Here is a 27,544-nt window from a genome sequence, read left to right on the forward strand (position 1 = left end):
GGGAGAAGAGAACGACATGAAAATTCTAATAATTTTCACATCAGTAATATCAACACTGTTGCTTTGAAGTCCAAAGAGAATGCAGCTTTTCTACCTCAATATTTACGTAAATATGTGCCCTAGCACAAATACTTTATCACACTGCTTTGTGTATTACTGCATTACTCCTTTGGCGTACTGTTAACTTTTTACCTATCAGCAAAATAAGCCTCTATTTAGAGTACATCTACAATTCGCCAAGAAAAATTCAGATGCATATTAAAACTATACCTCAACTCATTTTCCAAAAACCTCTCAAACACTCAACTTCCTCCCTACTGGACATTCACCCACCTGAATACATGTACTGCATTCGACCTGCTCAACAGCTCCCTTCCCTCTGTTTTTAATAACCTTGTGCACTCTAAGTCCTCCTTTGTTGATGATCATCATTCCTTCGTTATAATTCTCATCTTTGCACCCTTAAAGTGGAGGTTTGCAGGCTGAAACACACCTGGCATGCAAGTGATCTGGTTCTTTATTGCCAGGGTCGCCTTAATCATCCAAAGAAACAAAACACCTCCCACTCCTCATCCAATTCCTTCCACTATTCCGAGATTATCCTGGAAGGCAAGGATAACTCCATATTCCTCTTCTCAATGACAAACCACTCCTTCTGCTTCACCCATCTTCCACTTCCCCCATCTTCCACTTCCAACACCAAATGTAAAGAGCTGATGGATTTCTTTGTCTCAAATTCTCATATGCTCAGTTCCCTCAGCAGCATCGCTCCACTGTGAAGTCCCCTCCCTGCCAGCCATGCCCACCCATACCCAGCATTACCCTGACCCCATATTCTTATTGGCCTTCGTCCTCTTTTCCTTATCTACATGTTGTTCCTTTGCATCATTCAAAGGCATGAGTTCAGGTTTCACATGCATGCTAACACTCAAGTTTACCTCTGAGACCACCCTCAGTTCCTTGACCACTACCTTGCTTTCTGACTGCTCAACTGACACTAAGTCCTGGATGGACCAAAGCGATCCTGTTCGTATACCAAAAGCCCTACACCTTGGCGCCGAATTCCAACCTTCTCTCTGGCAACTCATTTAGGCTGAGCCTGATAGGCCACTAGGTATGCATACTGTTTGAATTCAAGCTGAGTTTCAAACACCATACCCTAACCATCACCAAGACCACCTATTGCTACCTCCACATCATCCACCTCCAATCCAACCTCACCACCAATGCTGCTGAAATGTGTATCCACATCTATGTCACCCCCAGACTTGATTATCCTAACTCTCATCTTGCCAACTACCCATGCTCCACCATCTACAACACCCAAAACTCCATCAACCACATTCTGTTCCACACTAACTGTCCTCCATCACTCTTCTGCTCACTAACCTTTATTGGCCCTCTATTCTTCAACACATCAATTTCAAAATTCTGTACTCATCTATAAGTCCCTCCATTCTCTTACATTGCCCCCCATCCCTGCAACCTTCTTCAGTCCTATGTTCTGACACTGCACTTTTGACTACACACCTTCAGAAACCTTGGCCACACACACACAAACTCTCCCTAAATTCTTTTCCCATCCTTCAAAACCTCCTAATTTGATCATGCCTTCAATCACCACTCCAAACTCTTCTCCCACCCTTTGGCGTCTGGTTATTTTCATATCTGTAAAGTGCTTTAGGATATTTTATTTCATTGAAGGCACCAAATAAGGGCAAGTTGTTGTTCTCTTCATAGGTGGGGACTTCTTAAAAGGTCAGAACACAGTTGTTAAATGTCAGCCACCAACTTCTTGACGAAGAGGATAAGAATGTTTTGCTTTCCTGCTATCCACTGACCTCTCTGCCAGTTACATTTTCCAGTTTCTTGTGGATCATAGCAATGACCACCAAAACAAAACAAGCCAGGAGCTCAAGGGACTATTATCGACAAGAAACATTTCCTGTCAGCTGAGATGTCAAGATTCACAAACTGCTTCCAAAATTTCTAAGCAAGTCACCTGATGCTGCCAATCTTATCTGGTTGGCATTTACAGGAAGATTTTAAAAGTAAATTTTGCAGAATTTTGTCAGATACTAAAATAAGTACACTGTTAGAAAATTAACTGAAAAATAAAATTAGTTTATAAAAACAGACTGATACAAAGAACAATTAACAGTCAACCACATCCATTATATTCCATTTGATATCAAAATACACAATTTGCTATAAGAATATGCAGAAGACAGACACAAAGCAATAAACTTAACTCAATTGCTATTTTCCAAATAATAATGTACAATTCCAGCAATGCCCACAGTCTAAGATTATCTGGGAGGCAAAGCAAGTCTCAAATGTAATAAGTAATGAGTCTATTGCGTTTACCATCGACTACATCATTGGGAAGAAAAACCTAGGTACAAGAGTAGAAACTGCAGCAGAAGCTCAACATAGATCCAAAATGGTATGTGACACAGGTGACATTCCCTTCATTTCTTGCTTATTGCTGAATTAACAGTGAAAACATTTCATACAACACTTCAAGCATATTCTAGAGCCTTGCCAAATCACTGCTGGATAAAAATTCTGATGCTGATTCTGTTCAGTCACTTCTGTATGAATTTATGATACGAAGTATGCCGCAGATATTTGCTTTGTGTTGGGATATAGTACAAACTAAATGCACTAGGGCAAATTATTAATAGTGAACCAACTTTGATTTTTATTGCATTTGCAGGCTGTCCAATTGAAACAGCTTGAACCCTTCCTATTGTGTCCATTGGAATATCAACCCTCTGCCAGACACAGCTAGGTTAAACAATGATAGAGGGTATTAAGTCACAATGTTTTATACAGAATTTTGATTAATATATAGTTTTCCATTGTGTACTATTAAAACAATAAGGCAAGCTAAATAACTCAAGTGTAATGTGGTATTGGAACTATTACACAGAAGTGACATGTTGACTCACCTCCGTGACGTCCATAACTTTAATGGCTGCCAGTTGACCTGTTTTGACATGGCGACCCTACAAAAATAAAAGAAAAATATTAGAATACAGAAAAATTTTCAAAGACAAGCTAACGATAGATGGGTTAGTAAATTTGGACCAAATAATTACGATATTTGTCCTAAATGAAAATGTTCTTCAATCTTAACAGGCTACAATTCTTCAGTTTTATTAATGTGCCAATAAACTTTTTAAAAAACTACCTCTATTGCATGTGTAAGTATGACGAGTGTAAATTCAAGTTTGAAACAGCCAAGAGAAACTAGATTTGTTTATTGCTGACACTGGACAAGCACACTTCTGCAGCTAGTTTGAGATCTGTTGTGTGTTGGATACAAAATATTATTTTCTTCAAATAGGGTGTGCTGTGCTAAGATTGTTGATCAAGTTCATCATAGCTTTTTAGAAATACAAGAATTACCATTCTTTTCCATGAAGTCTGTCCAGATGTGCAAATCTTGTATCTTCCTTCTCCAAAAGCCAAAATTCATACTATTTCTATATTAATGGAATGCTGCAAATTAGTCTAACCTCCTTGCACTAATAACAGTCATAGATAATCATCCAAATATACATATGGAGGTAGACATTCAAATTCCTTTTGTGCAAATGGCATATGTACTTTATTAGCAACCGCAAATTATTAATTTAGATTATGCCACAACCCAAGTTTCTCCCCAATATATCCCCCTTCAAGTAATTCCTCATCCTTGGTAATTACAATCTTCATTGCAGCTCCTCTCAATTCATCTGTGTCTCATCCTCTCTAACCCTCCCCCTCGATATAAACTGTCCCATCCATATTTCCAGCCACTTGCTGAACCACGCCATCTCCCTTGGTCTTGATCACTAACGAGGCAAACATCAACCACTTCTTTGTAGCATCACACCTACATCCCCCTACCCTTTTTCAACCCCACTTCCTTCTGCATCTACCCCTGGGGGGGGGGGGGGGGGAAACTCTCCCAAGTCACTTACTACTGCATTCGCTAACTCCCAAATGCCTACCTAGCTTTTGGTCCTTAATACATAATCATACCTTTGCAGCTGTTAATTTGATCAACCACTCCCTTATTTCCATCTTTGATGCCCTCATCACCAACAAAACTATCTCCCACCCCTGCTCTTCCCCTGGTACAGCTCCATCTCCACTTCCACAAATCCACGTGACACAATCTAGAGTACCTGGTACACTACCGACCTAACCATCCATCACCAGTTCTGGTTGGACCACATCAAGCTCTACTAGGCCTCACTCTCCTCTACTCTAGGGCCATCCTAGATGGCATTATACAGTAAACAATAGGAGGCAGCTTTCACAGGGATTTATAAGTGCAGTTTTACTGCTACTTTAGTCTCATGTGCTGGTACTCTTCGGTAGCACAATACAGATTTATCCTACTTGGCCCATTCTTGTATCAAAAACAGGACTAAAACCAGTTTAATGTAGGATGGTAAATTATACAACCATAAACTTGATTTTCACAGATTGTTTATCTTAACCCTGTACAAAACTGCTCAATTTACTGGCAGACGCTTAGTCCAATCTAATAAAATGGATGGCAGGTTGCTTTTGCAGTTTCTACTCTGTTGTACAACAATTTTCTTTCAAATACCCCTAACCAAATCAGAGGAACATTTTCGCATTCAACAAATGTCTACTGTCCAAAACCAAAATGTAAGTATTTTTAATATAAACTGTTGCATCAGCTCAGTTTATGTGAATCCTTATTTCATTCAGCTTCCAAGCAAAATGAGAATTAATTCTTTCATCAAAGAGGGAAATTGTAGCAATTATAAATTCATTCTATGTCAATATTGTGACTAAATTTGTGCAAGGACATTAAAAGGCATTGGGAACAAATTTGAAATTAAAGTATTAAGCATTAAACAGTCTCTTCTATTAAAACTATTCTCAGAAAATGCAACATTTTACCATGAAATTGAATTTTTAAAAAATTTAATTCAGCCAGCCATCAACTTAATCTAATTAGGATTTACATAGCCAAAAAAAAGTGGTATAAGAAAGAGCTCAGACTTTTAACAACAAAAATATTTGAAGATATTGTGTCTTCAACAATACCATACTAATAGCAATTTATTTCCAGGCTCCCCCAATGGTCTGGTTGGTAAAAGCACAACACGGTATGAAACAGTCATACGGCACTTTTACACTTTTATATCGTTAGTGTCTGTCGGCAGCAGGTGTGCAGTACCCCTGCTGTCAACACTATTAAATGAAGCAGATGAACTCCACACCTCCATGAAAATACAGACCTGTTGTTTTGGTCCTCTAGAGGCAAACAGCACATAGGCACAATGAAAAAAAGAGCAGCACTTAAAATGGTCAGGTCTCAGCTTAAGTGCCAGAGGTACAACACAAACATGAAAGTGCTCATACAGACCAGGAGTGCTCCAAATCAAATCTGCAGCCCATGCTGATCTCAGCTAGGGTGCTGGAATTGGCTTCTATTTCTAGCTTGGGGAAAGGAGGTGGGGGTGGGGGAGATGTCTTTCCTGACTATTATCTAGTGATTCCTCATTAGTGCACTTGTTGTACATGTTGCTGGATAGAATTGGGCCTCAGCTAAGATGCCCCACTGTCAAACCGAATTCCCCACCATCAACATTCTGGGGGTCACCATTGACCAGAAACTTAACTGGACCAGCCATATAAATACTGTGGCTACGAGAGCAGGTCAGAGGCTGGGTATTCTGCGGCGAGTGACTCACCTCCTGACTCCCCAAAGCCTTTCCACAATCTACAAGGCACAAGTCAGGAGTGTGATGGAATACTCTCCACTTGCTTGGATGAGTGCAGCTCCAACAACACTCAAGAAGCTCGACACCATCCAAGGTAAAGCAGCCCGCTTGATTGGCACCCCATCCACCACCCTAAACATTCACTCCCTTCACCACCGGCGCACTGTGGCTGCAGCGTGTACCATCCACAGGACGCACTGCAGCAACTCGCCAAGGCTTCTTCGACAGCACCTCCCAAACCCGCGACCTCTACCACCTAAAAGGACAAGAGCAGCAGGCACATGGGAACAACACCACCTGCACGTTCCCCTCCAAGTCACACACCATCCCGACTTGGAAATATATCGCCGTTCCTTCATCGTCGCTGGGTCAAAATCCTGGAACTCCCTTCCTAACAGCACTGTGGGAGAACCGTCACCATACGGACTGCAGCGGTTCAAGAAGGCGGCTCACCACCACCTTCTCGAGGGCAATTAGGGATGGGCAATAAATGCTGGCCTCGCCAGCGACGCCCACATCCCATGAACGAATAAAAAAAAACAGATTGCAAAATTTACTGTCTGGAGTCGCACATGAAAACTTACCAAATGACAATTTGTGCAAGATGCAGTGGCAACCAAATGTGGTTCACCACCATCAGGAGAGGTTTTTTTTTGGAAGAAGGCAAGAATAACATTTGTGTTTGTTTAAAAAATTGCTATACCAGGGATTGCTCTTTATATCAAAATACTGTCTACCTAATCTGTTTCCCACACTGCTCATTAAGTTACCCAAATTCCACAATGATCAGAAGCTCAGGAAAAACTGCTCTCAAGTATGCAGGTCTTAGATAATGTTCTTTCTTTTAAACTAACTAGAACAGCGTTAGCCAGGAATCAAAAGCAGAGGTAGACAAAAACCTTCAGTGTGATGAAACAACTGGTGATCAACACTGCACATGCTTCACAATACTGGAAATGTAATTTAACTAGGTCCTGCTATACTGTTCTAAATCTTAAGCAAATAAATAACAATTTTAAAATGGCATTACTTCCTTCTAATGGCTTATAAATTGTGGTTCTTACGAACCTTTGATTTGTTGAATTGATGAAGGAGCAGCACTGACCACATTAGTAGTGTCTGCAAAGTAGCTAACTGAAAATATACATCTGGGAAATGGGAAAGAAAAGCAAGGAATTTCTGTTCAACGCACGCAAGGTTGAAATGATATGTTTTGAGGAGGCTTTTAAAGATAAATATGGGGAAGAGAAGTAGTATGGCAAAAGGAGTTTAATGAGGGAGTTCAAGAAAGTAGGCTAAAACAGTTGACGGTCCTACCATTGTTGGTGGAGGTGAAGGAGGCCCAAGTCAGGAGATGAAAGAACATAGCTGGAACATAGGTCTGGGGATGGTTATAAAAGCATTTGGGAGGATAATAATTTTGAATTTGATGCATTGAGACAATGAGATCAAAGAGGAGAGTATAGGCGAGTGGGGCTTAAGCATAGGACAGGATGTGGGCAGCAGAGTTTTGTACGAGTTGGAGTTTATGTAGGGTGGAATACAGGAAGTGGGTGAGGGCAGCATTGGAAAAGTTGAGTCTGGAGGTAAAGAAAGTACAGATTTCAATGGTGGTGAGGTAGGACTAAGCACTCTTGGAAATGGACAGGATATGGAACTTGAAACTCAACTGAGAATCAAACGCGATACCAAGGTTACATACTGTCTGGTACACCACCATGAGTTAGCAGGTGTAGAAGGAGAATGGAGTCAGGAGGCAAAGGTACTGAATTCTTGGTGGTAGCCAAATTAGATGGCTTGGGCTTTCCCAAAGTTGAACTGGAGAAAGTTCTGGCTAATTCACAGCTTGATGTTAAACAAGCAATCTGACACCAAGGTAGTCAGAGTCAAAAGTGTTGCCAGAGCGACAGTCGCGCGCACACAGTGCGACAGTCACATACACATCAGAGTGACAGTCACACATATCAAACTGACCCCATGCCTGTGGATTGTGTCAATAGGGGCAATATGCAAAGGAAATTCTAAAAGCATAAACAAAGCATTTATTAGGTCTGTTGCACTTTGAAGCCCCTAATCCCTGCACAACTAAAAAGAATCTAGATGTGAGGCTTGCTATCTGAGACCAGATCACAGTGATTCTGAAAGAGGAAAAAATCTCCTTGATTGTGGAGGATACAATTTTCAGCTTTTTCATAAATTCACTCATCACAATTCTTGGAAAAGTTCTAGTGAAGCCTCAATACCACACCATATACCACAGTTATCCACTGAGCCACTAAAAGAAGCACAATTTTTTTTAGTCTTCAAAGAAACTTCACACAAGAAATCAGAGTATACTGTACAGAATGTCCCAATTTCCTACAATATGCCACACCTAGTGGTGAATATTCTCACTTCCTGATCATCATCAAAGAGTAACTAGGAACAGATATAATGTCGGTGAACAAAACAAACTGAACATTCCTCCATTTCCGGTTAAGTATTATTTTCCACAGATAACCCAGCAACTGTGCTTATCAACATCTTGTTTATGTTGGGATTAGCAATCACTCTGCAAATAATCGTCCTGTTTGGACAAATCACCATTTCACCAAATATGTGCAGTACTGAGGTTCCAGATACAACAGCCCCCTTTTCTACTCAAAGTGTATCTATATACATACACAAAATTACATGTACACACAAACCTACACAAGATATATTGTACTGAAACTTGATTTGAGCTTGCATATTTAAAAATATTTTAAATACATTTAAACTAATCAGCTACTTTCCCAGCTGCCCTTGGTTGCAATCAGTACCAAGTCCAGTCTCAATCTAATCCTATTAAAAAGCGAACATGAGGTGACACAGAAATATATTTGTAGCCATAACCATAATTTCTGACATGTACAGTAATGTGCTGTCTACAAATGCATATCACTGTGTCTTTATTTTAGTTTTAATTATCTTCAATTATAATTGCAGCTCTGAGCAGAAAACATTAAAGGAACAGATCACTCAGTTTTTAAAACTAAATGCAAAGCAGTTCTTTCTTGTGCCACCGCTGCAGGTGCTACTCCCTTTACGGCAGACAACAGGTTAGTCTTCAGCTTGACCTTTTTCTGACACATTAGATGGCTATCATATTACTTGTGCAGATATTCTTAAATCAGGTTTATTCAAATAAATCATTTGCTACACTTCATTTTGAAATTTTGTTCCACTTTAAACAAATCAAGTAATTTATTTGGTCTATTAAACTAACTGCACATCACTGATGGAAGTTTTGGAAAATTAGCTACATTACTGCAATTACTGCCAGACTCACTCCTTTTATAACAACTTGCATTTATATAGCACCTTTAATATCGTAAAATGTCTCAAGATGCTTCACAGGAGCAATCAAACAAAATATGACAAAGCCACATAGGAGATATTAGGATAGGTGACCAAAAGCTTGGTCAAAGGAGCATCTTGAAGGAGGAGAGAGGGGTAGCAAGGCGGAGAGTTTGGAGAGGGAATTCCAGAGCTTAGGGCCTAGGCAGCTGAAGGCACGGCCACCAATAGTGAAGCGATTAAAATTGGGGGTGCACAAGAGGCAAGAATTGGAAAAGCGCAGAGATCTCGGAGGGCTGTAGGAGGTTACAGAGATAGGGAGGGGCGAGGCCATGAAGGGATTTGAAAACAAGGATGAGAATTTTTAAAAATCGAGGTGTTCCCGGACCGGGAGCCAATGTAGGTCAGCGAGCACGGGGTGATGGGCAAACAGAACTTGGTGCGAGTTAGGATATGGACAGCAGAGTTTTGGATGAGCTCAAGTTTATGGAGGGTGGAAGATGGGAGATCGACCAGAAGAGCTTTGGAATAGTCAAGTCTATAGGTAACAACGGCATGGATGAGGGTTTCAGCAGATGAGCTGAGGAAGGGGTGGAAACGTGCGATGCTACGGAGGTGGAAGTAGGCTGTCCTAGTGATGGAACGGATATGTGGTCAGAAGCTCATCTCGATCAAATAGGACGCCATGGTTCCAAACAGTCTGGTTCAGCCTTCAGCAACCAGGGAGATGGATGGAGTCAGTGGCTAGGGAACGGAGTTTGTGGCAGGAACCAAAAACAATGGCTTTTTGGTCTTCCTAATATTTAGTTGGAGGAAATTTTTGCTCATCCAGTACTGGATGTTGGACAAGCAGCATGACAAATCAGAGACAGTGGAGGGGTCGAGGGAGCTGGTGGTGAGGTAGAGCTGGGTGTCCTTAGCATATATGTGGAACCTGCCGTGTATTCAGATGATGTCACTGAGGGACAGCATGAAGTTGAGAAATAGGAGAGGGTCAAGAATAGATCCTTGGGGGACTCCAGAGGTAACGGTGCAGAAGCGGGATGAGAAGCCATTGCAGGTGATTCTCTGGCTACGACTGAATAGATAAGAATGTCTTTTAAGATACAACTATAATGTTATGTGAACATGATTGATTTTATACTCATTTATATTGTGGAACCACTTCTACTCAAAATGGTTCTGCATCATAGTGATTGCTAGTAAAGCACTCACCCTGTTTATAATACAAGGTACACAAAGAACAGAAGCAGTCACATTGAAAGTGTGAACAAACAATTTGCACATGTGCAATTGCCCAGAAGTTGCGTTCACAAATTGTGCTCAGGTAATGGAACCTTCTTAAATGTTGGTCGAGACCTAAACCCATCCTAAGCCAGAACAAACTGGTGTATCTGGTAGCTACAGCTGCGAGAGATTTATGTTTGTCGACGTCAACAGGATAAAACTACTTTGTGAGGTGTTTCTTTATGACTTCAGGAGGTAGAAATTGAAAGCTGCATTGTTTATATTATGACACTGCCTACGTATTCCACAAGGGCTGGGAAACCGAATGTAGATTTGGATAGGAGGGAAGCAGAACTGGAAATGGAAGGCAGAAAATTAGAGAGTTTGGAAGGCAGAGGAAACAAAGGTTAGAAAATAAACAACAAAGGAGTTTGGCAGTTCTTAAAGGTACATACCTCAATGCAAGGAGTATAGCGAATAAGGCAGATGAGCTGAGGGCACAGATAGACACTGGGCAGTATGATATCTTAGCTATTTCAGAAACATGGCTCAAAGAGGGGCAGGAATGGCAGCTCAATGCTCCTGGTTACAGTGTTTTCAGACGAGAGAGAGGGGGGATAAAAAAGGAGGGGGTGGCAATTTTGGTTAACGAAACAATTACAGCTGTGAAGAGATATATGATATGTTAGAAGGATAATCAAATGAGGCCATTTGGGTTGAACTAAGGAACAAAAGAGGGGGTGTCACAATACTGGGAGTGTACGATAGACCCCCCCCCCCCCCAAAAAAAGTCAGAGGGAGATAGAAGAGCAAATATGTGGGCAAATTTCTGAGAAGTGCAAAAGCAATAGTAGGGGATTTCAACTAACCTAATATTAACTGGGATACAAACAGTGTGAAGGGTTTTTAAGAGGACACAAATTCTTAAATTGCATTCAGGAGAACTTTTTTAGCCAGTATGTAGCAAGCCCAACAAGAGAGGGGGCAGTTCTGGATTTAGTTTTAGGAAATGAAGCTGGGAAGGTGGGAGGAGCATCAATGGGAGAGCATTTTATTGGTAGATCATAACTCAGTTAGATTCAGCATAGTTATGGAAAAGGACAAAGATAGAACAGGAGTTAAAGTTCTCAATTGGGAAAAGGCCAATTTTACTAAGATGAGAAGTGATTTAGCAAAAATGGACTGGAAACAGCTACTTGAAGGAAAATCGATGTCAGCAGTGCAAGGCATTCAAGGGATTCAGAGTAAACAGGTTCCCACGAAGAAAAATGGTGGGACAGCCAAATCTAGAGCCCCCTGGATGTCAAGGAGCACACAGGGTAAGATAAGGCAAAAAAGGAAAGCTTGTGTCAGACACCGAGAGCTTCATACTACAGAAAGCCCATGGAGGAGTATAGAAAGCGCAGGGGTGAAATTAAAAAGGAAATTAGGAAAGCAAAGAGAGGGCATGAAAAAATATTGGCAAGTAAAATCAAGGAAAATCCAAAGATGTTTTATAAATACATCAAGAGCAAGAGGATAACTAAGAGTAGGGCCTATTAGAGACCAAAAAGGTAATCTGTGTGTGGAGGCGGAAGATGCTGGTATGATTCACGAATACTTTGCGTCTGTCTTCACAAAAGAGAGGGACGATGCAGACATTGTAGTTAAGGAGGAGGAATGTGACATATTGGTTGGGATAAACAGTGAGAGGGGAAGTATTATGGGGATTAGCATCTTTGAAAGTAGATAAATCACCAGGGCTGGATGAAATGTATCCCAGGCTGTTAAAAGAAGCAAGGGAGGAAATAGAGGCTCTGACCATCATTTTCCAATCCTTCCTGGATGCAGGTGTGGTGTCGGAGGATTAGAGGACTGCTAACGTTGTACCATTGATTAAAAAGGGAGAAAGGGATAAACTGAGTAATTACAGGCCAGTCAGTCTAACCTCGGTGGTGGGCAAATAACTGGAATCAATTCTGAGGGACAGAATAAACCGTCACTTAGAAAGACACGGATTTAATCAAGGACAGTCGGCATGGATTTGTTACGGAAAGGTTGTGTCTGACTTGCTTAGTTGAATTTTTTGAGGCGGCAACAAGGAGGGTCGATGAGGGTAGTGCGTTTGATGTTGTCCATATGGACTTTAGCAAGGCTTTGACAAGGTCCCACCTGGTCCACTGGTCAAAAAAGTACAAGCCCATGGGATCCAAGGGAAAGTGGCAAGTTGGATCCAAAATTGGTTCAGTGGCAGAAAGCAAAGGGTAATGGTTGATGGGTGTTTTTGTGACTGGAAGGCTTGTTCCAGTGGGGTCCCGCAGGGCTCAGTACTAGGTCCCTTGCTTTTTGTGGTATATATTAATGATTTAGGCTTAAATGTAGGGGGCATGATCAAGAAGTTTGCAGATGATACAAAAATTGGCTGTGTGGTTAATAGTGAGGAGGAAAGCTGTAGACTGCAGGAAGATATCAATGGACTGGTCAGGTGGGTAGAAAAGTGGCAAATGGAATTCAATCCAGAGAAGTGTGAGGTAATGCATTTGGGGAGGGCAAACAAGGCAAGGGAATACACAATAAATGGGAGGATACTGAGAGATGTAGAGGAACAAAGGGACCTTGGAGTGCATGTCCACAGATTCCTGAAGGTAGCAGGACAAGTAGATAAGGTGGTTAAGAAGGCATATGGAATACTTTCCTTTATTAGCCGAGGCATAGAATATAAGAGCAGGGAGGTTATGCTAGAACTGTGTAAAATACTAGTTAGGCCACAGCTTGAGAACTGCATACAGTTCTGGTCACCACATTACACTCGAGAGGCGGCAGAGGAGATTTACGAGGCTGTTGCCAGGACTGGAGAATTTTAGCTATGAGGAAAAATTGGATAGGCTAGGGTTGTTTTCTTTGGAACAGAGGAGGCTGAGGGGTGATTTAATTGAGGTGTATAAAATTATGAGGGGCCTGGATAGTGTGGATAGAAAGGACCTATTTCCCTTAGCAGAGAGGTCAATAATCAGGGGGCATCGATTTAAAGTAATTAGAAGGATTAGAGGGGAGCTGAGGAAAAAGAATTTCACCCAGAGAGTGGTAGGGATCTGGAACTCACTGCCTGAATGGGCAGTAGAGGCAGAAACCCTCATCACATTTAAAAAGTACTTGGATGTGCACTCGAAGTGTCATAACCTACAGGGCTACGGACTAAGTGCTGGAAAGTGGGATTAGGCTGGGTGGCTCATTTTCGGCCAGCGCAGACACGATGGACTGAATGGTCTCCTTCTGTGCCATAAAGTTTCTATGATTCTGTGACTGCTTGCAAAGGCAGGATCTCCCACCCCCGCCCCCACCCCCCAAAAGGGAGCACCATATTATAAAGTGGTCCTAACATTTGCTTAAAAGAATGGAAAGACAAAGGCATTCCCCTGGCTGGAGAGTCAAGGGGGGGTAGTCTCAGGATACGGGTCGGCCATTCAAGACTGAGAAGGAGGAATTGCTTCAGGCAGGGGTTTGTGAATCTTTGGAATTCTCTACCTCAGAGGGCTGTGGATGCTGAGTCATTGAATATATTCAAGGCTGAGATGGATAGATTTTTGGACTCTAGGGGAATCAAGGGATATGGGGATTGGGCAGCAAAGTGGAGTTGAGGTCAAAGATCAGCTATGATCTGATTGAATAGCGGAGCAGGCTCGATGGGCTGTCTGGCCTCCTCCTGCTCCCATTTCTTATATTCTTATTTAAGCCCATCAACTCTATTCCTTCGTATGGTCACGTTCAATACATGGTCCTGCAATGTTTCATACATATGGAACCTTGAGAGGCAAGTGAACACAGAAAAAACTTGGCAAGAGGAGAATCCTAAAATTTTCCCTGACCTCTGAAGACAATACAACTCAAAAAACACAGGATATCAATCCAACATATTATTCAATCCTGCTCAGTTTGTATTCTTTTGGCCTGAACAGCACTCAAGTTACCTGTATTTGATTACGCTAATTTATCTTTATCATTAAGTTTCTTCACTAGATATTCACTTAGCACTTTTAAAAGAAAATGCCAAACTATGAGTCTACTTAGCATATCTATAACGTGATATGAATTTTGTTTCTACTGGATCATAATTTTCCTTAGCTTTCATATTTTATACTTGCATCCTCCAGTCCTATGATCAGTTCATTCAATAACCTGCTTACATTATGTGACTTTAATTAATTTAAAAATTTGAATTATGTCCCTCCTCAATCTCACCTCCAATAACTAATGTAATTTTGTCAGCCACTTTCTAGAACATGGCCCTTCAGCCATCTTTACCCCACTCTCTGGAACAGTCCCATTCAGGACCTCCCTCCCTGCATTGAAAATCCTCCTTGAGACCCTGATCTTTAACCATGCATTTGCCACCTCCTGACCCTCTTCCCCATTTTCCCCTAACGCAGTGCATTAGAAATCAAGTCTTGGAATTAGAAGTACCAATTAGAATGAAAAGATAGATATTGGACCAGATATTGCTGTGAAAATAACGGCATCTGAACAACACATGCCGTATTAATGCACAAATCGGCCAGCAATTTGTAGCGAGGAAGACGTACACTGAATAGCAAATCGCCATAAGTTGCTGGCCGATTTATGCCGCTCCGCCATTAGCTTCGCGAAAATGGAATCTTAACCTCCGTGTTTTTCATGAAGTTGCTACGTTTGGGCATTAATTGTCCATTAATCTCGCCACAGCAGGTTAAGTCCTGTAATTAACAGCACAGGTACCCTTTTAACGATAATTGTTAATGACTGCCACCAACCTCTCTTGCCCAGAAAGTAATCAATTTTAAGTGTAGAGTCTCATTCCTTCAGGTTGTGAATAATTTTAGATTTTAAAAATGTCAAAATTTAAATTTGACATTGAATTCACCCACTAATTCACCCTCCTCAGTCCTTCCTCTGTTTATTTCTCAATTAAATCTCATTTGTTAAGGAGATACACTGTCAGTCCTGCTGTTCACCACAGTCCCAGACATTCTGGTGCCCTCACTGCGCCATTATCGGCTCGCACTTCCAGCAACTTTGTGGGTAAAACATTCTGATACCTATACGTGCACCAACATGTCTAATTAATGGGGTATGCCGTGAGATGCCCGCTCCAGAAAATCTGGCCCATTGCGTTATGACATTACAGCCTTGATAGAAACTTTCAGGAGATAGAGAAAGGAGGAAAAAAAGGAAGAGGGGTGGCTTTACATTAGCCTTTGGTGCAGAACTCCAATCTGCATCACAGTAGCACTAGTAGTCCAAACCAAAAGGTCAGTGTCATATCTCAACCAAGTGTGCCATTCAGAAGCTAAAACTTCACAACAAAAAAAGCACAAATCTTAACGTCTAAAACACAATCTTAGGTGGATTTGTATTATTTTGGGACAAGGAAATTTATGATTATGAGGATGCCAAGGGTAGATAACTGACTTCATTTATAAAAGCTCAAGATTACCAATATAGAAGACTCCCAGGTCACATGTAACAGAGCATTAGAGCTCTGGCACACTACCACGGAGCAGTGGAATGTTGAAATTCAGACAATGCTGCAAATTCTCAACCTAAACTGAGGAGATCAGTGGCTTTCCCAAACCAATGGAAGAGGAGAAAGTAGAAAGCCAGTTATACAGCAATGTTGTTGGGGGCCTGGAGCAGGTTTCCAGGCTGCTCTCAGCCAGGAACATAGTGCATGGGAACAGGAGTATGCCATTTAGCCCCTCACTCCTGTTCTGCCATTCAATGAGATCATAACTGACCTGTGACCTAACTTCATATCCTTAGCCCCACGTCCCTTAATGCCTTTGGTTAACAATAATCTATCAATCTCAGATTTAAAATTAACGATTCAGCTAGCATCAACTGCCATTTGCGGAAGCGAGTTTCAAACTTCCACCACCCTTTGCATGTAGAAGTGTTTCCTAACTTCACTCCTGAAAGTCCTGGCTCTAATTTTTAGGCTATGTCCCCTAGTCCTAGATTCCCCAACCAGCAGAAATAGTTCCTCTCTATCTACCTTATCAGATCCCCTTAATATCTTGAAAACTTCGATCAAATTACCCCTTAACCACCTAAATTCCAGGGAATACAACCCTAGTTTGTGTAATCGCTCCTCGTAATTTATTCCTTTGAGTCCAGGTATCATTCTAGTACATCTACACTGCACTCCCTCCAAAGCCAATATATCTTTCCAACGCAAAATACTGCAGATGCTGGAAATCAAACAGTTCTGATGAAAGGTCTTCGACCTGAAACTTTAACTGTTTCTTTCTCCACAGATGCTGCCTCACTTGCTGAGCTTTTCCAGCATTTTCTGTTTTTATATCCTTCCTAAGATGCAGTGCCCAGAACTGAACACAGTGCTCCAGATGTGGTCTAACATAATGCTTTGTATAGCTGCAGCATAACTTCTACCCCCTTGTACATTATGGAGGAGCTACCAAGAGATAATACAAAATAAGTTGCAAAAACAGTTCTCTTTCCCCTGTCCCAACCAAAACAGGGTCACCTCCTGTACTAATGTTAATGTTTCCAAAACCCACGTTCACATTCTTTGCAGCCATGGGTAAGACTGGTAAACTCCAAACCATGTACTGGAGATGGTGCATCCTCAGCACCCTGCTCTAATCCACTGCAAAAATAGTCCCCACTGAATAAAGAAATGCAATTAAACTTAGAATAAAATGTGTACTATCACAACTTCAAAATAACAATGCACGCTATGTATACAATTAATCTATTAAGACACTATATGGATTAGAATTCAAAAATCTACTTTTGTTAAATCAGGAATTTACACATCTCAGAATATCTATATATACACATATGATATAACTATGTAAACATTGTGAAAGGATAAATTTCTTTCCCATCTCATCTGCATGTTTTGTCATGACTAACTATATTTGAGAAGACATTTCTCTGAGTAACAAATTACAGCAGCATTCTCCAAACACTTCAGCAAATAAACTTTTTAGAATGAAATGATATGCACAGTGCATACTCTAATATCAAGTTAGTTCAGTTTTTTGCTCAATATGGATAAATTGCTTCCAAATATATTTCTGCTGCATTGCTAGAGGACTGTTGAAACTGGGAGTATAGCAAGACATATGTATGTTTATACGTTGTTAGTTTGTCTACATTTTCAGCTATCCATTATATTTGCAAAAGAAATCTAAAGAATGACAGCTTTTCAATGAGTCCTTCACAGGTGCATCTGTATCTGGACTATTAACAATTCCATACAAAAGATTGCATTTATTCATGTACAAAATTTCTTCCAATACTCTTCATTCTATACTTAAACACAGTAGACATGTGTTCTGTGGGCAGATGCAAGTAGCTCAGCTGCATACATTCAATGTCACAGCACAGCACATTTTTGTTATCAGGACAGGGGTACCGCAGCAAACTTCCTTACTTGCTAACTAATGAATTGTGATCCTGCTCGCCTTTTCCATGGCTTTGGCCATAGTTAACATGGAGCTGAGCCATTTTGTTATTTTCACATACATAAATAGGAACGCTTCTGTTGACATCAAGGTTAAAAGTAAATTGTGAAAAACCATCCCTCAGCTGTTACTGAATTTTTCTTCCTATTCAATATGAACACCTCTGCTAAAGCTGACCAATGTTCACCGACCGGCTTTTTCACTTGACACTTTACGTGGCATATATTGTTGCAACCTTTAAAACGCTCCCTATCCACTGTTTAATAAAGTAAGTTCTACTCAGTATAAATAGAGATGGAACTTGCTATAAGGAGAATAGAAATCGCACCTTATAAAGACTCCATACCTGCTAGTTACGATGAGAGTTACCCCACACATGAAAGACACTTTGGAAATCACTCATTGCTGATGCGATATCTAGTTCCTTCAGTTTGTGCACTGCTTCTGTGGAGTCTTACACCATTTGACAGAATTTTGGCCACGTGCTGCTGGCACCTGTTAAGCATTATTTAACATGTACGCAACCTTTTTTTCAAAATTTCCACTCATGGCAAACACCAATTCTGACAAGTGTGCCCAATGAATAAATTTAATCTGCAAGTTACCTGCATTCTAAAGCATGCACAAAAGTACCAGAGACTTGGGTTGTGCATTGATTTGAGATTACAGCTTTCTCAAAAAGATGTCTGTGTCAAAGTTTCCAGCCAAAAGGAAAAAGTTCAATCTCTGAAAAACAATTATACAAAGCAACCTTCATGTAAAAAAAAACACCTTAATGGGCAGATCACATTTTAAAATGTAGCTTAAAAATGGTAAACTCAAAACAGTTTGACTGAAATAAGGCTTTCCAAAAAGCCTCTTTTTGGATAGCATATCCTGGATTTGTTTGTTCTTATTTGAGGTTAGGTGCAATGATGAACAAAGTAAGCTTTTATACAAACCCTCAATACCATGCAACAGAAGATGCCAATCCCCAGCGTAGACCCAAAATGTAACAATGTTAAAACTGGATGGCCATGTAATGAAGAAAAAAATACTAGTCTTCAGTTGGTTCCAAGCCTTTATTCACAGAGTTTCCTCTTGCACACCCCACACCCTATCCAAGCTCTCCTATAAAAAGGATCCAAGAGTCCCCAATCAATATCCACCACCTGAATCCCAACTGATACAAATCATACAATTAACAGAATTGAGCTTTCTTTTCCTGCTTCCAACCAGTACTACAGTAAATTAAATTAGACTTTTCACCTGTAGATTTAAAGAGAATTTGAATCTAGCTTTGTTGAGTGGACCTCCAGTTAAAACCATTAAAAAGCTTATAGGCAACTGTAGCATAGTAGTTATGTTACTGGACTAATAATCCGGAATTCAAATCACAGCATGGCAGCTGAATTTAATTTCAGGAATTTAAATTCAATTAAACAAATAAAAAAAAATAGAATCAGTAATAGTGACCATGAAACTACCGGATTGTCGTAAAAACCCATCTAGTTCACTAATGTCCTCTAGGGAAGGTCTTACCCATACGTGACTCCAGACCCACAGCAATGTGGTTGATTCTTAATCGCCCTCTGCAAGCCACTCAGTTGGACAATCTCGCTACAAAAAGTCATAAGAATAAAACCGGACGGCCCACTAGGCACCGGACACGACAAAGGCAAACCAAGCCCAGTCAACCCAGCAAAGTCCTCCTCACTACCATCTGGGGACTTGTGCCAAAATTGGAAAACAGTCAGGAGGGAGTGGCCCTGGGAGTCCTCAATGTTGACCCCATGAAATCTCATGGCATCAGGCCAAACATGGGCAAGGAAACCTACTGATTACCACCAATCGCCCTCCCTCAGCTGATGAATCAGTCCTCCTCCTCCATGTTGAGCACCATTTGGAGGAAGCACTGAAGGTAGCAAGGGCACAGAATGTACTCTGGGTGGGGGATTTCAATGTCCATCAGCAGCACAACCACTGACCGAGCTGGCCAAGTCCTGAAGAACATAGCTGCCAGGCTGGTGAACAAACCAACACGAGGGAAAAACCTACTTGACCTCGTCCCCACCAATCTACCTGTCGCAGACACACCTGTCCATGACAGTATTGGTAGGAGTGACCACCGCACAGTCCTTGTGGAGATGAAGTCCCGTCTTCGCACTGAGGAAACCATCCACATCCAACGTGTTATGCAGCATTACCACTATGATAAATGGTATTGATTCAGAATAGATCTCGTAGCTCAAAATTGGGCATCCATGAGGCGCTGTGGGCCATCAGCAACAACACAATTGTATTCCAGCACAATCTGTAACCTCATGGCCCGGCATATTCCTCACTCTACCATTACAAACAAGCCAGCGGATCAACCCTGGTTCAATGAGGAGTGTAGAAGAGCATGCCAGGAGCAGCACCATGCGTACCTAAAAATGAGGTGCCAACCTGGTGAAGCTACAACACAGGACTACATGCATGCTAAACAGCAGAAGCAACATGCTACAGACAGAGCTAAGCGATTCCACAACCAATGGATCAGATCAAAGCTCTGCAGTCCTGCTACATCCAGTCGTGAATGATGGTGGACAATTGAATAACTAATGGGAGGAGGAGGTTCCGTGAACATCCCCATCCTCAATGATGCAGAGTCCAGCACATGAGGGCAAAAGACAAGGCTGAAGCATTTGCAACCATCTTCAGCCAGAAGTGGATGAACAATCTCGACCTCCTCCCGATAACCCCGCCAAAACAGAAGCCAGACTTCAGCCAATTCAATTCACTGCAAGTGATATCAAGAACGGCTGAGTGCACTGGATATAGCAAAGGCTATGGGCCCCGACAACATCTCGGCTGTAGTGCTGAAGAGTTGTACTCCAGAACTAGCCACGCCTCTAGCCAAACTGTTCCAGTACAACTTCAACATTGGCATCTGCCAGACAATGTGGAAAATTGCCCAGGTATGTGCTGTCCACAAAAAGGACAAATCCAATCTGGCCAATTACCACTCCATCAGTCCACTCTCAATCATCAGCAAAGTGATGGAAGGTGTCATCGACAGTGCTACCAAGCGCCACTTACTCACCAATAATCTGCTCAGCGATGCTCAGTTTGGGTTCCGCCAGGACCACTCAGCTCCAGACCTTATTACAACCTTGGTCCAAATATGGACAAAAGAGCTGAATTCCAAAGGTGAAATGAGAGTGACTGCCCTTGATACCAAGGCAGCATTTGACAGAGTGTGGCACCAAGGAACCCTAGTAAAATTGAAGTCAATGGAAATCAGGGGGGAAAACTCTCCAGTGGCTGGAGTCATACCTAGCACAAAGGAAAATGGTAGTCGTTGTTGGAGGCCAATCATCTCAGCCCCAGGACATTGTTGCAGGAGTTCCCCAGGGCAGTGACCTTGGCACAACCATCTTCAACTGCTTCATCAATGACCTTCCCTCCATAAGGTCAGAAAAGGGGCTGTTCACTGATGATTGCACAGTGTTCCGTTCCATTCACAACCCCTCAGATAATGAAGCAGTCCGTGCCCGCATGCATCAAGACCTGGACAACATCCAGGCTTTGACTGATAAGTGGCAAGTAACATTCGCACCAGACAAGTGCCAGGCAATGACCATCTCCAACAAGAGAGAGTCTAACCACCTTCCCTTGACATTCAACGGCATTACCATTGCCAAATCCCCCACCATCAACATCCTGGAGGTCACCATTGATCAGAATCTTAACTGGACCAGCCACAAATACTGAGGCTACAAGATCAGGTGAGTGACTCACCTCCTGACTCCCCAAAGCCTTTCCACTATCTACAAGGCACAAGTCAGGAATGTGATGGAATGCTCTCCACTTGCCTGGATGAATGCAGCTCCAACAACACTCAAGAAGCTCAACACCATCCAGGACAAAGCAGTCCACTTGACTGGCACCCCATCCACCACCCTAAACATTCACTCCCTTCACCATCGGTGCACCGTGGCTGCAGTACGTACCATCTACAGGATACCCTGCAGCAACTCGCCAAGGCTTCTTCGACAGCACCTCCCAAACCCACGTCCTCTACCACCTAGAAGGACAAGGGCAGCAGGCACATAGGAACAACACCACCTGCACATTCCCCTCCAAGTCACACAACATCCTGACTTGGAAATATATCGCTGTTCCTTCATCGTTGCTGGGTCAAAATCCTGGAACTCCCTACCTAACAGCTCTGTGGGAGAATCTTCACCACACAGACTGCAGCGGTTCACCACCACCTTCTCAGGGCAATTAGGATGGGCAATAAATGCTGGTCTTGCCAGCAACGTCCACATCCCATGAATTTGTAAAAAAAACATTTAAGGATTTTCTCTACTGGAACTATGCCAGGGCAAGACTTCGCCCCAACAGACCCCAGCGAATCATCCAAGGGCAGCATAATTTGAACGTTGATGACTGGCTCCTACCAGTATTTCAGTGGCCGATGTGTCACCTGTCATGGGTTGTAATGTTATAAAGGTTTATTCATGGTCTCCAATGCTGCAAAAAGCTTATGTGGAGCAGCAAAGCCACATTCAAACAAAAATATAGTGAGGTTTGTTCAGTTATGTGTATGATTAGCAGCTCCTTTTGGTTTGAGTTGACAGTTAGTTAAATAGATTGAACTGCTCAAACCATTGAGCTAGTTTAGAATCTTGAGAGAAACAGATCAGGCAGTTAACCCCCGCAGTCGGAAAGACTACAAGAATATGCATATCTAAAAGCTTTCTACAAAATAACTTAGTATAGACACTTTACTGACTTTACTGTTTTCCTTTCATTTGGTCAGAATATCCACTGTAAATATGTATTATATATTAAATGTTATCTATTTGCCTGTTCACCTATTGTTCAATAAATGAATTGATAGTTGAAGTCTGAAGCAAGGTCTGATGTGGCAATGCTGTAACAATTTTCCACAATGAAGGATAGTTTCTGTGGAGGTGCATAATTGCATAGGGCAATTTACAGAAAGTTTTAATGTTAGTTATCCTGGGCTTGCTGTCAGAAACTTAGCTAGTTATCAGGGCCAGTTAAGATACTCTTCAGACCATAGTGAATACAGACTCATCTTTGACAGTAATCTAAAATACAGAAGCTTAAGTATTTAGTACAAGGGCAGAAAAGACTCAAATGCAACCATTCCAACATTAAATCTATTTCCTTTAGTCCCCTCTATTGTGCCCAAGTGTCTCTTGCCCAGGAGAGCTGGATATATTAAACAATTACATGTACCTACAATGGCAAGCCTGGTTCATCCACTAAAAAGTAATAAGGACCTGATTTTTTTTTCTATGCGCCTCTGGCCCTGTACTTCACCTCCGAATGATGCTGCTGCACTTGACAATCTGGCCAAAATTAGTAACTCTTTGCTGACATTTGCACCTGGGATCCTATGAACAAAAGCTCAAATTTTAGTGTTTCACACAGCCTTGCTTCCCACCAGGCAGCACTATTACGAAAGGGATTTTCTTTTAATCTAACATAAAGCACAATATTGTGTCATAATTGGGAGCATCATGAAAATAAGTATTAATTGGGAAGATGGAAAATGTGGAAAGACAAATAATTATTGTAGCTGTATCTTCAGTTGAAAACTTACAAATTATTTTTTTGATAGAGGAGGAGGATACTTCAAATTGTAGCTAATTAAGGTTTGGTACAATTTTTCTCTTAGGATAGTGGTTTCATTCATGAAAATTCCTCTTTTGCTCAGTTGCTATTAGTGGAACTAGAAGGCAATTCTGTGCTACAATAAGTTTTAATATTGAAAGTTAATTGGCTTCATATCCAGTATTGAAATATGCTTAATGGGATATTCTAAATTCCACCCATTTATCACATGTACAGTGAAGCAAAATTGATGTAATTTAACTTTATATATAGAAAAGCAGCGCATCCATTCGTTACATCTGCAACTATTGTGGAATTGACATGTAAATAAAGACAAGTCTAAAGAATAGCATGTGGGAAAGAAAAATAAGCAACATACGTACTCTATAAATGTTGTTGAAATAGTTACGGATGAAGTTGAAAGAGAACTGGGATTCTTAATGGACTAGATGCTCATCATGTTCAGACAATGCAGAGCAGCTAATCAATGAAGCCAATGCTATGTTGAACACTTTAGCCAAAAAAGTAGAATACAAGCCAAAAGTAATCATGATCAAACTGCACAATACTCTGGTCAGACCGCACCACACCTTGAATATGGTGCCCAGTTCCAGTCACCAATTCAGAAGGGAAATATTCAAGCATTGGAGGTCGTGCACCAAACAGCCAAAAGACTGATCCCCAGTGTTGGAGATCTGAGTTGTGAGGAAAGACTGGAGAAACGGGTTTTCAGCTTTGAAAAGACACATCTGAGAGGTGATCTTATGTGAGTTATAAACAGTACGAAAAAGGTAAATCCAGAATACTATTTTTAATTAAACTAGAAGAGTAGCACAAGAGACCACAGGTTCAAAGTTAGTAAAAAGCAAATTTTGGATTGCTATCAGGAAGTAGTTCTTCACAAAGAATAATCAATACATGGAATAGACTCCCAGGTTAAGTAGTTATGGTTAAAAACCTTGGAATACATCACAAATCAGTTGAATGCTGCAATAGGGGACTTTAGGTATTCTGGATGAGTGAATTATGAGCCAAATTGCCTTCCTCACCTGTAATTATCATGTGATATGGAAATTTTTTCAAGACAATCTCGAATGGTACAACAGGGGAATAGATTGAGATGGTCTCCTATGGCATTTTCTCAGAAGCAGATTATATGCTATTTTATAAGTGGCTCTGCATTTAAGGTGTCCTATCCCTTTAAGACCACAAGTTCAATTGCTCATAGTTTAAATGTTGTTAGGTGAGGCAAAGAGAAAGAAAGTCAATCATTTCAGACGACTTTTTCAGACCCAGAGGCAGAAACTTACAAGTGCTTTCCAACCTGTACATTTTCCTCACCAAACAGTAATTAAACTCTAATTAAGCTCAGGCAATTAGACCATGTGACTTTAAGGGCATCGGTCACATTAAATGCAGCTCCATCTTCAGAGCAGAGTATTACACTGTATGTAACACAGTATAATACTTCTGTCATTATAACATAGCACATCATCGGACTTAGTGAGCAACACCATGAAATGTTCACTAGCACATATAAAAGGTCTTTCATTTAATGTACATCGTCACACTTGCACCTGATCAGCTCATATGCCAAGACACCAAATAAAGGCAAGTTTTATCTCACACACAGAACAAGAAAGACAGGTTCGTAAATATAAAAGTCTCAATTCATCCTTACAAAATACTTGGCAGGCCACCAACTATTGAATTCACTGAATTCAATTTGCATGGGATTTGAACTCAGAACCTGCTGGTGTAGTACCATAACCACTATACTACTGTGCCCTGTCACATAGATGAAGTAAAAGAATGTAATGTAAATTTTCCCGAGGATCATTGAAAGGGCAAGTGCTTTAATCCCAGTTTATAAGTTTTAGCCTCTGGAGAAACATGATACAGCTATATAATGGGACGAAAGCAGCTGTTCTTTCAATAAACTCATTAAAACTTTTATGTTCTTTTATTTTATAAAAATCCAATACACTATATAAGTGGCACACAATGTAGGCTATCAAGTGTTCCTCACTCATGGGGTAAATAGGTACCCGATAGTTGCCCAGTGTGCATGAGGAAAATAATGTTTACTACAGAGCAGTTTTGGGAAAAAAAGTATATAACCACAATACAAGGTTACAGCATGTAAAATCTCCAACATTGCTCTGGATAAGTCAGTAAAATAAATTCTGATATCACTACCAAGTCATGCAATTTGATCCATGACAATTACTTGCTAAAAAAAGGAAGAAGCTAAGAAAGAACAAATATTGATCAAAGTGAATACGTGCAGCAATCCAGTTACAGTCACATTTCTACTGATAACTTCATTAATATTAGCTCCCTGTGGCATTGCTCATGATAAGTTCGGTGCATCAGTCTTGGCTCAGTGGTAGCAGTTTCGCTCGAGTCAGAAGGTTCAGGCCCCATTCCACAGATTTGAGCACATAATCTAACCTGACACTTCAGTACTGAGGGAGTCCTGCACCGTCAGAAGTGTCATCTTTCAGATAAGACATTAACCCATCTGCCCTATCAGGTGGAAGTAAAAGTTCCCACAGCAAGATTCAAAGCGGATATGGGGAGTTCCTCCCATATCCAGGCCAACATTTATCCCTCAACCAACATCACTAAAACAGATTATTTGGTGATTTATCTCATTCCTGTTGCGGAACCTTGCTGTACAAAATTGGCTGCCATGTTTGCCAACATTACAACAGTGACTACACTTCAAAGTACTTTGCTGGCTGTGAATCATTTGAGGATATCCTGAGGATGTGAAAGATGCTATATAATTTAAAGTTCTTTCTTTTAATTGTATGACTGCTGTTAGACCATTTAGTGTACAATGCATTACTCTCCTGGTAAAAGGAATCTGTTTCCCTTTAACGCCACAACATATAATTTTTAATAAACAGACCCTCGGGTTATTCAGAGATTGTCTGGTCAGATAACTTTTCAAATTAAAATGTTCAATTTCAGGCTCTAGCTCAGAGACATAAAACATTTTAAGATTTTTTTTCGAAGTGTAACAAAGTGTAAGATCTGGAAGTGCTAGATGTACCGCTTTGTGTATTGAAAAAAAGCTTCTCTGTGCACACAAATGCCACATTTTGACAGCGATGCTTCTGAGCTGCAACCTAAAGCGGACAAGAACATTCCAACCTATAAAGTTCTCTATTCAAACAACTAAACTCTGATTGGTCTGACCTTGTTTTTACTTCGCAAAATGACTGAGGCCTTAAATGCAATATATAGAAAAAATGCACACTTTTTGTAAATCATGGGTCAAGTTGATCTATGACAATTTGGGTCACACTTGCATGCGACTGGCTCAAATTTTATGTTCATGAATCAGCAACTCACAATTGAACACATAGGGAATGTACCAATCAGTAAGTAGGAATAAAAAGCACCAATCATGCAGTTTTTTAAAAAAAAAATCAAGAATGGTAACAGCTATGAATTATAACGGTAAACCAATCAAATCACAAAATATTTCTTGAAATTTTTTTCAGCTATCATCCTGGGTTCTCCACTGAGCTGAAAATAAGATTTGTAACATAATGGAATTTTTTAAAAATCCAAAATTTACAAGAAAATGATTAAATTCAACTATTCGAAGCATTTTTGTGTGAAAAGTGCCTCTAACAATATCACCTATCATGAATGAAGAGGTCATACAGAATCCCAGAAACACATAACACCAGCTTCAAAGACTAAACAGGGTAGCAGCCTTCAGGTCCCTGCACGCACGCGTTTCTAGAAATTGTTATGATTAACAGACTGGCCTTGAAGCCCAGGCCCTCCAATGAGAAATTACTGAAAATGAAAGACTTTTTTTTTTCGGGTAATTGGAATTTCTTTTGGCACAAAACACCAGAAACAAGCATGAACTCCAACTTTTTGACATAATTTTGAAAGCAAAGACAGTCCACACTAAGTATAAATGAGGTCTCTTGCAAATACAGTGACCCACTAAAATAAGAGAATCAAGGGAAGTGGCAGTAGGGATTGTGGATGCTTTGGTGATAGTTTTCCAAAATTCCCTGGACTCAGGAGAGGTCCCGGCAGATTGGAAAACTGCTAATGTAACACCGTTATTTAAAAAGGGTAGTAGGCAGAAGGCTGGAAATTATAGGCCAGTTAGCCTAGCATCTGTGGTGGGTAAAATTTTGGAGTCTATTA

At 40.9% G+C, this 27,544-nt stretch overlaps 1 protein-coding gene across 4 annotated transcripts in view; it reads right to left on the minus strand.

Moving 5' to 3' along the window:
* The window catches only part of LOC137322955 (mitogen-activated protein kinase kinase kinase kinase 4), a 308,879-nt gene that overhangs the window by 161,820 nt on the left and 119,515 nt on the right, over positions 1-27,544 (minus strand). For all 4 annotated transcript variants that reach the window (XM_067986215.1, XM_067986216.1, XM_067986214.1 and 1 more), the window contains exon 3: positions 2,955-3,011. In XM_067986215.1, the coding sequence (XP_067842316.1) occupies positions 2,955-3,011 (57 nt within the window). The remainder of the gene's footprint in view (positions 1-2,954; positions 3,012-27,544) is intronic.

The sequence above is a fragment of the Heptranchias perlo genome, chromosome 6, assembly GCF_035084215.1.
Source record: "Heptranchias perlo isolate sHepPer1 chromosome 6, sHepPer1.hap1, whole genome shotgun sequence".
In the NCBI taxonomy this organism is placed as follows: Eukaryota; Metazoa; Chordata; class Chondrichthyes; order Hexanchiformes; family Hexanchidae; genus Heptranchias; species Heptranchias perlo.